Source organism: Vombatus ursinus, unplaced genomic scaffold, assembly GCF_900497805.2.
Source record: "Vombatus ursinus unplaced genomic scaffold, bare-nosed wombat genome assembly UNPS02014797.1, whole genome shotgun sequence".
NCBI classification, from domain to species: Eukaryota; Metazoa; Chordata; class Mammalia; order Diprotodontia; family Vombatidae; genus Vombatus; species Vombatus ursinus.
Window position 1 is genome coordinate 9,886,858 of NW_020954575.1, and position 14,001 is coordinate 9,900,858.

Below are 14,001 nucleotides of genomic sequence, written 5' to 3' on the forward strand. Positions count from 1 at the left end.
GATCTTCCTGACTGCAGGGCTGGTGCTCTATCCACTGTGCCACCTAACTGCTCCCCTCCCTTTTTTGTCCCTAATTCTGACCTTAGTTCTGATGAATTGATAGTTTGAATGTATATGGAAAGTGATTCAGGAATAATATTAATAGCAATAACAAGTTTTTTTTCCAATCTATATACAAAATCCCATATTATAAAGGAAGTCTTTTCTAATTACCCCTTAATTCTAATGCCTTCCATCTGTTGATTATTTCCTACAATTTATGCTGTATATCATTTGTCCATACATCATTGTTTATATGTCATCTTCTCCATCGAACTGTAAGCTCCTTGGGAGTAGGGACTATTTTCTACTTTTCTTTGCATTCCCAATGTTTAAGACTATGCCTGGCACATAGTAGGTGCTTAATAAATGTTTAATGACTGACTAAATTTTTTGTGGACTAGTTTGGTGCTTCTTGAGTAAACTGTTCCTGCTATAGAGCAAGGGTTCCTGACCTTTTTGGTCTCATGAACTCCTCTGGTATAGTCGGGGAAAGCATATAGACTCCTCAGAATCATGTTTTTTGTTTATTTGTTTTTTTATACAAATTGAGGAAATGATAAATTTCAGTTAGAGGTCAGTGAACATAATTATTTTTCCAATTCCAATTCTACAGACCTCCTGAAATCTTGCTAATTGGGTATTACTTAGGTTAATACTGAAATATTTTTATTCTCAGAGTACATACCAATTCAATTTTTGAGGTGGGTGGTCTAGAAGGACAGAATAATAATAACAATAATAATAGATATTTACATAGGACTTTAAAGTTTACAAGGCATTTTACATATATTATCTCATTTAAATCACAGTATATTACATGACAAAGATCTGAAAAATTATTGAGTCCAGCCTTTCATTATAGAGATAAGAAAACTGAGCTCCAGAGAGTTGAAAGGAATTTAAAGAAGGACTGCAATACCAAATGCTAATCAATGCAATTATCAATTATGTCTTCAGAGGACCTATAATGAAGCATGTTACTTAGCTCCTGACAGAGAAGTGATGGAAACAAGGGGCAGAAGACACAGTTCTGGACAGATTTGCTGTCTGGACTTGTTTTGCTTGACTATATTTGTTTGCTACAATTTTTTTTACTCTTGGTTTTCAGTTGGGTTGGGGGTTGGAAGGTTAGCAATAGTGATGCCAAAAACAAAAGGGAAAAAAAGGAGGGCCATTCTAACATTGTTCAAGGTGCATAGAGGAGAAGGAAGTTCAGAAGGAAACAGACAAGTAGGATAGTTTTGAAAATGACAAGTAGAATTTATTATATATTTTTCTTCAAAAAGAAGTAATGTGAAATGGAGATTCAGTGTCATATAGAATCTCCTTGTGTGTACTGCTTTATGTATGGAAATGTTCCTTGTTGTTGTTTAAGTTCAGAATTTAAAAAAACAAAGGTTAAGGGATAGTTCAATGGGTAGGAAAGGGGAAAAGTCATATCTAAAAATGAAGGGAATATAAAATCAAAGATATCAATAAAAATAGGACTAAAAAAAGTACATGTGTACCAGTAAAACACCTAAGCTTTCTCTCCTTAAATGACTGGCCCACCTTCCTTTCCATTCGTGTAGCTCTTATATCAGACATGCAAAAGTCAAACATGCAACATTCCAGAGTCTGGTTGAATCAAATTAATATGTAATTGGGAATTATTTAACAAAATAAATAAAAATACAATAGAACACAGATAATGTTAATATATGGTTTCCTAAGTCAATGTGTGGCCTGCAGGGATCCTTGTGTACAGTTTAGCGGCCCTCATTTCTATCTATGTTTGACACCACTGTCTTAAATGATATATTTTCTGTGTCTTCCTGGAGCTACTATTGTGGGTAATATACCGCAGTGTACTTATGTCGACCATGTGCCTGTCCATTGCCTAATGGATTACCCAAAACTTTAGCTCTCTGAAGAAGGCAATATTCCATGATATGACATCTTCTGAAGAATATCAGTGTTAAAAAGATGTTTTCTATCTATTGGGGTATGGCTGAACAAATTATGGTACAGGAATGTAATGCAATATCATTATACCATAAGAAACAATAGATAGGAAGAATACAGAGAAGTACAGGGATATCCACCCGGAGTCAGGAAGACCTGCTAGGAGGCTGCTGCAATAGAAGGGCATGAGAAGATGAGAGAGCACATAGGCAGTGAAAATGGAAAGAAAGACTGGCAGAGAGAGAGAGAGAGAGAGAGAAAAACATACATAGGTAGACACCCTATTCTGTACCCAGAAAGAAAGAAAAGGCAGAGTTTCTGGAGTAGCTATCCATATCCTTTTGGCCTTGGAGAACACTGAGACTTTCACCACAAAAGACCTTTAAAGCCATGCTTCTTTTTCTTAATTATTGACATATGTAAGGATGTGCCACATTGGGCAAATGAAATTAAGTCAGAACTCTCAGGTATATACTTCTATTTTTAAATACTTCTCTTGAAATATTGTCTTGCATTATAAAAAAAAATCAAGTCTAGATGGAATGAATAAGGTAGTAATTTTTAAACGCATAAAGAATTCTCCATTATATTTTTAAGTGTCCTCAGGGAAAACTCTTTCTCTTCTTTCCTTCCTTTCTCTCTCTCTTTTTCTTTCTCTCTCCTTCTCTCTCTCTCTCTTTCTTCCCCAGTACACTGAATAAAGCAAGCATTGGATAAAGGTGTGTTGAAAAAGGAGATGAATAATATAGAGTCATGGAAGTATTAAATGATTTTCAAAAGAAAAAAATTAAAATGTAAAATACATGCTACTGTTATCACTATCATCTTATTATGAAATTGAAGCAAAACAAAACAAAACAAAAAAAAAAAACAGTGGGTTGGTTCTTAGTATGTTTAGTGCCTCATTCATCTTCCATTTCATCCCACCACTGCTGAATGGAACTTTGACCTGTTTCTTTTCTTACTTGGGTTTTCAATATGAAATAAAAATGATATATCTAAAGACCAGAAATAATCACTGAATGAGGAGATTCCCAAGTGACAATGTCTACCACTATAATTTTTAGATGAATACAAGAAATGCAAGATTTCTAACCAAATGGTGAATTTTTCTCCCAATTAATGGAAACCACTATGGCCTTAACATAAATGAAAAAACTCCTTCATAAGCTGGACTGTTTTTAAATTTCAATTTGTTTTTCATCATTTGGGAATTCAAGCCTACCTACAAATGTGAAAAGGCAAGTGACCACTGATGAAAATGATGAACTTCTGTGGAAACCAACATAATAACAATAATAAAAAAAATCTACATAGTGCTTACTATGTGCCAAACACTGTGCTAAATACTTTATGATTATTATCCCATTTGATCCTGAAAACAATCCTGGGAGATAGGTGTTGTTATTATCCCCATTTTAGAGTTAAGGAAACTGAGGCAAACAGCGACTAAATTGCCTGCCAGGATAATCAAGTTAGTAAGTACCTGAAACTAGATTTGAACTCAGGTCTTCCTGTCTCTGGGCCAAGTGCTCTATGCACAGCGACACTTACCTACTCCAAAAACTTAGTCAAAATGCTTCAATAAAATTTTCTTTCAAGACACAGTAGTAGACATTTCAGTGATAATTATATTCCATTAACATTTCTGTTCTTGATCTTTTAGCCATGAATACTTTATAAACTGTAATAATCCAATATTATGCAAGCATAGGTATAATTCAGATATAGGTAAATAATTTTCTAGCACATAAGAAATTCTATGTGCTTATTTCATAAAGGTATTTCTTTTCTCAAGCCAAATGGAATTGTAAAAATAGTTTTTAAAAGGTAAATCTAACATACCTCACTAAAGTGACAAGTACTGTTTCCACAGCAACCAGGTCTTTATTTATAGGAGAATTTTCATTATCTGGTTTCAACATAGTTCATCGATTATTACAGTAACACAGAGAAGATTATGGTCATGCATATTTAAAAATGTTAACTACCTCTCCAGAGACACTTCCAATTCAAGTGATAATCTGACAGGGACTACTCAATAGTCCATTCATTTTGGTCATTTATCCAATGAAAGTAAATAAAAAAGTATACTGCACCTTTCTGGAAACTCTATGAAGTTACATTATATACCCCTCCCCACAGAAGAAGAATTGAAAAACAACAACAGGAAAAAGGAATTAAGTAGGCATTTACTCGTATTAGACACATCCGTGAGGCTGTTGTTTGGAGTAGTAATTGGAGATGGCTCTCTTTTCTTGAATCCAGTTTTTATCTATGAAAGAAAATGAGAAACATGAAATGGCATTTTCTAAAGTAGGTCAAAGACCAGGCTAGGAGGACATGTTAACATAAAAAAATATGGTTAAAGAGATTGAGGCAATGCTGAAAAACATGAGTCAAACCATAACATTTGGGTGTGTTCGTCTTCAAATAAATAGCTATAAAATCAAAGAAATTAAAGGTAACAATTACTTTGAATCCTATTCTGTCCAAGGCCAACAAAATATAAGGCTCTTTGCTGCTGCTTTCAAAGAGTAACAGAACCCGATACAAAAAAAAAAAAGCCAGGAGCTATAGAAGCTAGAAAATTTTATGTGCTATGTCTGAACAGCATGGACCTATGGCTGGCTTCACCTTTGAAAATTGTCATCCCATTATCTAAAAGCCTGCCTGTATTTCTTTTTTTTAATCTTTGTAGTGAACATAGGTTTCAACTACAAATACTTCTCTTTGTTCCTTTCAGCTGTCAGAGCTCTGTGGTAGGGAACTCTTGATATATGGGTTTGATCTGAAATTCTATCATTCTGCCCGAATCTAATTTTGCAGAACCACATTCAAGGAAATATGGTCTATAGAGGAGACAGCAATGACCAGACAGACACTAAAGAGTAGCGTTGGTGTACAGCAAAGAAGCAAGAGAATCAAAAGGGCGACTTGTCTAAGTTCATACAAGGCACCAAAAGAGATGACGATAAATTGAATCACAACAGGGGTTGCCATAAACTCAACAGGATCTCTTGGCTATGTGTTGATATGCGCTGCCATTGGGTCACATCGATGCTGCCTCAAGCATCACAGGGGCTCGGCCCATGGCACATCGACAATGCAATGGATGGATGACCTCACCAAGGTGGTTATTCTCTCCAGCTATATAAATACCAACCCATCTGTGTTCTTTCAATTCTTTTTTGCTCATGTGTTTCCTTGGATCTTCCAAAGATGATTCACCCAAAATATTGAAGGGGTTCCTCAAGGTCTTTTTATATTTTGAGAATACAAATGGAGAATTTGCAAGAGGTCTTCTCTGGAACACCTCCCCTGTCATACCATCCCCCCCATCCCCATGTCCTCAGTGCCACCCCTTTCAGATCACCTCTTATTTATGCTGTATACATCTTGTATATATAGTTGTTTACATGTTATCACTCATTAGAATATAAGCTCCATGAGGGAATGGACTGTATTTTTGCTTCTTTTTTTTTTTTCTATTCCTGGCATTTAGCACAGTGCCTGGTTACATGATAAGCTCTTAATAAATGTTAGTTGACTTAATTTGAGAAAGTGAAATCTTGGGAGGGAAACATAGATAGAAACACAGAAAGAATTTGTGAATTGTATTTGTAAATTTATAAATGAAAACACTTACTTGATTTTTTTTAAAAGCCATTAAGGTGGTATTTACAGTGTTGGGAGTGGATGACATCTTTTGATCAGAGTTCTCTTGATGAGAAAGGATATTAAAAGATGCTGAAATCTGGGCCTCACATCCTGCTGAAGATGGCAACAGGGATGAACACTGTGTGGTTTCTTGCTGACTCGAGCCAAGTTTTTGTCTTATGAACCCTATCTCCCAAGCAGATTCTGATCTAGAATTAAAGATAAATCATTTTATGAATGTAATAAGACTTTGTAGCTATTTGAAAAATAATTCAATGTACTCTACTGCAGAAATGTCAAACATGAGGCCTATGGCCTGAACCAGATTAAAATGTAAATGGAAAATATTTAACAACAGAAATAAAAATAAAACAAAACATAGATAATGTTAATTTGTGGTTTTTGAAGTAAATAGGTGGCCTGCAGGGATCCCAATGTACACTGGGTGGTCCTATTTCTATCTAATTTTCAAACTATTATTTTACTATATTAGAGATACTTAAAGTGTGAAGTATTTAACTAAATCATTTACAATTACTATTTTTAAAAGACATATTAAGTAACCTATATTATCTTTTAGAGTTAAGATAGTTACCTTAATTTTGCTCTGGTAATTATGCTTTTAGCTTCTTCAAATGAAACACCAATCAATGACTCCTTATTTATAGACACAAGCTGATCCCCTGGCTTTAATCTTCCATCCTAGCAAATAATTTAAAAAAAAGTTCATTAAAAAAATTAACAAAACCAACATGATTAAATGCAAATAATAATGGTAGTGGTAGTAATAATAAGTAATAATAATAGGTTGTACAAACAGTAAATTTATAAAGTCTAGATAAAGGATTTGATCTTTATGATTTCTTAAGTTGGAATTTGGTTTCAGAAATAAGTGAAATTGTTTCACTTTTATTTTAAAGGTTTTAAATGATTCTTCTTAGACAAAATTGATGGTAATATGTACATAGAAATATGTCTCTACATATATATTTAAATGGTTTTTCCATGAAAAAATAATTCATCTTAAGTTCTTATTCACATTATATAATTCCTTTCCCTCCAAAATAATGCTTTAGGTTCAGTTGTCATTCAGGAAGAATTCTTTAGAAGTTTTCAGTTGCACTTCAATTTGTCTCTAGGTAAGGAAAATTCACCTTTCTACTTGGGATGGTGACTCTCCTTGGGGCAGTGACTGTAACTTTTGAAGTGGAGTCTTTAAAATGTCATTTTAAAACAACCTAAAAAAAACCCCAAAACCCTGCTGTTCTGCAGGGTCAAAATTATCCCACAGGTTTGTTTATTTATTTATTTATTTTTGCTAGGTTAATATATTAATGACCTGGTGATTTCCAAAATATGGAGACTTTCAGTATAGGGTTTCCCTCCAATCATGCGGATTGCACCCCCCATGCCTCACACTCTTTAAGCATTGCCTGAGATTCAGGGAGGATAAGTGATTCATCCATGGTCACAGTTAGTACAGGAAATGGGATTTGAACTCTATTTACTATGTTACACGGCCTCCTCCCCTATCCCTGTTCTTTTAAAAATATGTATGACAATAAAATTGAATTGCATAATATGGGATGTCCCCAAAGTCTTACCACAGTTTTAAGCGTTAAGAGTCTAATAGCTATTAAATAATGACAGTGATGATGATGATGATGATAACTTTAATAGTTTAAAACCACACTAAGACTTTGGGAACACCCTGTATATTTGAAGATGATGAAAATGGAATTATGTCTGAAGAAAGTCTGGTAACATTCACTAAACTTGCTCTTGATATCTCATTACGGCATGGAGTTGACTCTGAGTTCTAAAAGGCTGTGGGAGTGGAAAGTAAGCCTTGGCAGAGTCTACAAAAAGGACAAAGCTTTAAGTTTGAGCTTGGTGATATAATGTCAGTTTTTGAAGGACCAGTCAAAGGTGCATTTCTAGACTGACCACAGTATGATACATTTTTCCCATCAAGCAAGACCACTTTAGAAGACTATCTACTAAGTTTTAGATGGGTTTCAATATGGTTAGTGGAAAGAGTGACCACATTGATAAATTTGTGCACCTTTAAAGTATTAAGCATATGCTGGCAAATCCATGGCTATTTTGCTCTCCATCAAAACAAGCAGTGTACTTGTTAATGACTATTGTCAAAAAAAAAAAGAACAAATCACTAGGTACTTTGATGGACTTGTGATTTCATCGATGAGTTGTAACACCAATAGCTTCTCCCACAAAGACTAAAGATAATGTTATTGTATTTTTAAGAGACTTTGGAGAATTCCAGGAAAGATAGTAACATGAAAGATCATAAAGGAGCCAAGCTCTCCAAAAGATATTCCAGAAAAATGAGAAAATGGCTCCAGAAAGATTAACAATACAGAAATCAGAAGATGCAGAAGCACCATCATTCATTCCAGAACTGCACAAAAAAGATGGCCAGAAGAGGGCTGGAGGCTGACAGAGGGGGCATGGAATCCTAGTAGCCATGTAGCTTAATCCAACAGTCAGAAATGAATCACTATTCTACCACTTCCCTCAAGTAGTAATCCAAACTCTGCTTGAAGACCACGAGTAAGGGGGTGCCCATTAGGCAGTCCATTCTAGTTTTGGATAGCTCTATTTGTTAGAAGACTTTCCTGACATAAAGTCTAAATTTGCCCTTTTTTGTAACTTCTATGACCCTTCTCTTAGACTCTGAGGTCAAAAAGGGTAAATCCAATTCTTCATCTACACATCAGTCGTCTAAACACTTGAACACAGGTATCATCTCTCTCCTGACTGTCCTCTTCTCCAGGCTAAACATTCACAATTCTTGCCTCCCAGGAGGCTTTTAACCTGGAGTCTATGAACTTTGTTTTTCTTATCATTTTAGGAATTGTATTTCAATATAATATAATTCAATATAATCAGTTACCTCTGTAATCCTATGTATTTTATATGTCTAAAAATATTAGTCTGAGAAGAGGTTCACAGGCTTTACCATACTACCAAGGGGATTCCTGACACACAAATAAGATAAAAAACTCCTACTTCAACCCATTCTCATATGAGGGGCTCAGTGCTCTTCATCAACGTGCTGTCATCCTGTGGACAATCTTCAAATAGCAATATCCTTCCTAAACTTTGACACAATGAACTGCACACAGTATACCAAATGAGTTCTAAGAGGGTCAAAGGACAATCACCTTCTAATTCCTAAAAGCTATGCCTTACTTGTTTTTGTTGTTGTTCAGTCATTTCAGTTGTGTGTGACTCTTCATGGCCCCATTGAGGGTTTTCTTGGCAAAGATAGTGCAGTGGTTTTCCATTTCTTTCTCCAGCTCATTTTACAGATGAGGAAACTGAGGTAAACAGGCTTCAGGGACCTGTCCAGGGTAACACAGCTAGTGTTTGTGTGAGGCTGGATTAGAACTCAGGTCTTCCTGACTCCAGGCTCAGCACTCTACCCGCTGTATCATCTAGCTGCCTTCCTTAGTCCAAAAGTGCCTTAGCTTTTGTGGGCTACTGCCTCACACCACTAACTCATACTGAGCTCACAGTCCACTAAAATTCCCATTTCTTTTTAGGATAAATAGCTTTCTCACAATGCCTCCTCCTCATCTGGAGCTTGTGAAATTTATTTTGGGGGTCCAAATTTAAGACTTTCTATTTATCCCCATGGAATTTCATTCAATCAGATTCAACCCAATGCACTAACTTGTCAGGATCTTTTTAGCTCTTGACCACTGTGTTAGCTATCACTCCCTTCTTGGTGTCACTGGCAAATCAGATAAGCTTGTCTTCTATTCAAGTCACTGAAAAAAACCTTAAATACCATAAGGCTAAGGAAGATCCTAGAAGATTCCATTAGATACTTCCTGCCCAGTTGACATGATTACTGTTGAGTCTAAACTACTGCCTGATTCATTTAACTGTGTTGTTTTGGTCCACAGAACTCTATTTTCCACAAGAAAAGTATAAAATATGTATCAAATGCTTAATTCAAAGCAAAAAAGCAAACTAGAAGGATGGAGTACACACTAACAACAATCATATATGAGATGAATAGACAAATGTGAAAGTAAGACTGGACAGAGAATCCTGACGGGGACCAGAAACAACTGACTAAAAAACATTTTATGCATTGTTCATTTCATTGTAAAGAAGTATTAATCAGGACTAAGTGCTTATAAGTGATGTTTTATGTTGTTTCTATTAAAACATTTATTTTTAAATTATTTATATACAAATATAGAGACATATGAGCGGAGCTATGGTATGCTTTTGTTGTTGAGTTGTTTCAGGTGAGTTTGACACTTCGAGTTTTTTTGGCAGAGATATTGGAGCGGTTTGCCATTTCCTTCTCTAGATTATTTGACAGATAAGGAAACTGAGGCAAACAAGGTTAAATTACTTGCCTAGGGTCTCACGGCTAGTAAGTGTCTGAGGCTGGATTGGAATTCAGGTCTTTCTGCCTCCAGGCTGGGGTACTCTATCCATCGTACTATGTAGCTGTGCTAATACGGTACAGTGGATAGATATTTGGCCTAAGAGTCAGGGAAGACCTTGGCTCAAGTCTTGATTATGACACATAATGACTATGTGACCCTGGAAAAATCATTTAACCTCTGTGTTCTAGGCATTCTCTAAAGCTATGAATTGCTGCTCAATTTCTGTATCTACACTGGTAGAGGGGGTATGTGCATGTATACACTCTGGTGCATCCATGAGTATATAAAGGAAATCAGCAACAGGGCATAGTGGATAGAAAGTTATTCTCAGAGTTAAGAAGACTTCTGTGTTCTGCCTCCCTTCCCTGGCTCTGTGACCCTGCCAAGTCACTTCATCCTTTGGTGGTCCAGGCAACACTTTAAAACCACTAGATGAAGAATATCCATTGATCTGCATTAGGAGAGGATGTGTCTTCACAAGGAGGTCCTCAAACCAAGAATATCATAGATCCAGATTAAAGCAGAAAAACAACAAAAGGAAAATAATATAAACTGAACTCATCTGAGAATATGCCTATAAATGACTTGCTTATCTTGATAGCAATCAATGAATCAATGTTTACTAAGTTCCTACTATTACGCTTGTGTTAAATGCTGGTGATACAAAAAGGAAGCAAAAGTCCCTGACCTCAAGGAGCTTATGGTCTAATGGCAGAGACAACATGCAAATATGTACATATAAAGCAAACAATATACAGGATAAATGGGAAATAATTAAGAGGGAAGGCACTGGAACTATGATGCGTTAGGACAAGGTTCCTATAAAAGACAGGATTTTAGTTGGGACTTAAAGAAAAAGGTAGAACAGGGAGAGAGAGTTCAAGGCATGGAGGATAGCCAAAGAAAATGTCTTTAGCCAAGAAGTGATGTGTCTTTTTTGGGGAACAGCAAGAAAGCTAGTGTTAATGGATCAAAGAGTAGCGTCAGGGAGTAAGATGTAAGAAGACTGGAAAAGTAGGAGTGAGCTAAGTTATGAAGGGCTTTAGATGTCAAATAAAGCATTTTGTATTTGCTCCTGGAGGTTATGGGGAGCCATTAGAGTTTACTGATTGAGGGCAGACACAGTCAGACCTGCACTTTACTGTTGGCTGAACAGAAGATGGATAACAACAACAGCGAGCATTCATATAGCACCTGCCACGTGCCAGGCACTATGATAAGTGCTTTACAAATACATTACCTCATTTGAGCCTCACAACAACCCCGAGATGTAGGTGCTATTATTATCTCTATTTTTCAGTTGAAGAAACTAAAGCAAACAGCTAGTAAGTGTCCAAGGCATGATTTGAAAGCAGGTCTATCCTAACTTCAAGCCCAGTGCCCTAAGCCCATTGTGCCACTTAGCTCTTTCATTGACTAGAGTGGGGGAAAGACTTGAGGCAGGCTAACCCACCAGCAGGCTATTGCAATAGTCCAGGTATGAGGTGATGAGGGCCTCATTATTCTAAAGAGGTGAGGCAGAGTAAGGAGTCAATGATGATGCTGAGGTTGTGATCCTGAGAGATTAGGAGGGTGGTGTTGACCTCAATAGTAACAGGGAAGGTAGATGGCAGAAGTGGTAGGGGGTGAGGAGGGTGACAGAAAGGATTTAGGGAGAAAGATATTAAGTTCTGCTTTGCACGTGTTTAGCTTGAGGTATCTACTGGATATCCAGTTCAAGATGTCTGAAGGGCAACTGGAGATGCAAGACTGAAGGAGAGCAGAGAGACTGGAGCAGAATAGGTAGATCTGAGAGTCATCAGTATAGAGATGGGAACTAAATCCATGGGAATTGATGAGATCACCAAGTTGTTGTTGTTAGTCCTTCTTTTTCAAAGACGACCAATGATATCACAGGGTGATGTTCTGTGCGTGAACTGGCTTTAAATGAGGCAGAGTTGCACAAAGTAGTCAGCCTCACTCTCTCTTCCAGAGTCATTAAAGTCCAGTGACAAGATAAAAGTCAAAATGACAGGTGATGGCCTGGGACGTAAGGATGACCTTGGTGTCTTCCATGTCTGACCAAGCTCCAAGTCCTTCACAACACTGCCTTCATGGCCAGTGGAACAAATTGTTCTCATCCACCTATGCTACTACGGGAGGTCTTCACATGCTTGGAGTAGACATCCTTCTCACTCACTGATGGGTTTGAGGCCTGTCTGTTACTCTCAACCTGATTTTTAGCCCATCTGTCAAGATGATTTACCGGGGGTATGGCTGCTGCACATGCTACCACGTCTTGGAGCCACAGGTGAGAGTTGGGTGAAAGGTGGACACTAAAAGTGGATAAGCAGCCCTGAAAATGGCTCAGCAAGACCTCACACCAGAGATGGTAGTCCTCCCCGAACACCCCTTACACCTCAAAGATCACCAAGTGAAGTAGTGCAGGAGAAGAGAAGAGGACCCAGGGCAGAACCTTAAGGGGCACCTACAGTTAGATGGAGTGATCTGGATGAGGATCCAGCAAAGGAAACAGAGAAGGAACAGTCAGATAGGTAGGAGAAAAACCAGGAAAGAGTGGTGTCCAACAGTAACCACTGGCCATTTAGATTTGTATGCATCTACAATGGAAAAGTTCCTGAATACAGGCTGTAACAAATACACTTTACCTTACGATTCATTAAAAATGAGGCAGAGTATTCTAATGAAGCCTATTTCAACATCCATCCTTTCAGTAAATGTTTCTTATTAAATGCCTACCAGGAGCAAGTCTTTAAGTTGTTGCCTGAGAGTATCAAGACAAAAAAGGACACAATCCCTGCCTTATAACCTATAGGAGAGCATACATAATATACTCAAGTATAATTGAAAAGAGAAGATACAAAGTGCTCAATCAAAATTAGAGGTTAAAGAGATCACTTTCATCAGGGAGGGATTAAGGAATGATCTATCTGATCAAAATTATTGCACAGCATGTAATCATTACACATACTCATTCAATCAGTTTTCAAAAATCTATTGTACAGTTTTTAAATTCACTATGTGCTAATTTAATAAGTGTCTTCATGAAAATAACTTAATCATTTCTAAACTTTTTAACCCAATAAAAATGCTTTAGAACTTTAAATTAATTAAAAGAACCTATTTGAAAACTAATTAATAAATTAAATTTAATTATATGGTATTATTTAATGTATTATTAATTTAATTAAAATTTAATTAATTTTAAAGATAATTAATTTAAATGTTTAAAGTCCCAAATTAAGGTTCTTCTTTAACTTCTGTACTTTGGAATGGGCTCAGTTCTAGTTAGAATTTTCTTAGTTCAGATCAACAACATAGACCCATTTACATAATAATTCTGCACATGGACTTCTGCGTGCTTGTGATTTGTGCATGAAGACACACAAGGATAGTTTTTTTAAATGCAGGGGAATTGCATCAAGCAATGTTCCCTGTGAACTAGCCCTCCTACGCAACAACTGTCCATGACAACTTACTTCAAAATAATGCCCTCGAAGTACAGTAATAACCTAAAAGTGCTTCCTGAATCAGTTTAAGAAAGGTTAAACAATAATTTCCTCACAGATTCTTAAAACTGAAAACAATTCTAGGGGTAAACTAGTAGTAACCTCTCATATGACAGGTGAAAGAAAAAAGCAAAACAGAAAAGGCCCAAGGAGAGTAAGTTATCTGTCAATTGATTTGTCAACTAGTTAACTGTTTCATATGGCTATCCATAGCTTGAATTTCTTCCTTTGAAAACTGCCTGTTTATACCTTTTGACTATTTATCAGTTGGGGAATGGCACTTATTCTTATAAATTTGAACCAGTTCCTTATATCCTAGCAATGAGACCTTTACTACAGAAATCTGCTGCAAAGACCCCCTCCAATTATCTTTCTAATTTTAGCTGCATTGGTTTTGTTTATATAAGAAACTT

The 14,001-nt window shown here is 36.4% G+C and overlaps 1 protein-coding gene across 1 annotated transcript in view; it reads right to left on the reverse strand.

Moving 5' to 3' along the window:
- Positions 1-14,001, reverse strand: part of STXBP4 (syntaxin binding protein 4) — a 190,790-nt gene that overhangs the window by 168,310 nt on the left and 8,479 nt on the right. The window contains exons 3-5 of the mRNA XM_027870465.1: positions 6,242-6,348; positions 5,636-5,855; positions 4,183-4,261 (exon numbers count right to left, since the gene is read on the reverse strand). Coding sequence (XP_027726266.1) covers positions 4,183-4,261; positions 5,636-5,855; positions 6,242-6,348 — 406 coding nt within the window. The remainder of the gene's footprint in view (positions 1-4,182; positions 4,262-5,635; positions 5,856-6,241; positions 6,349-14,001) is intronic.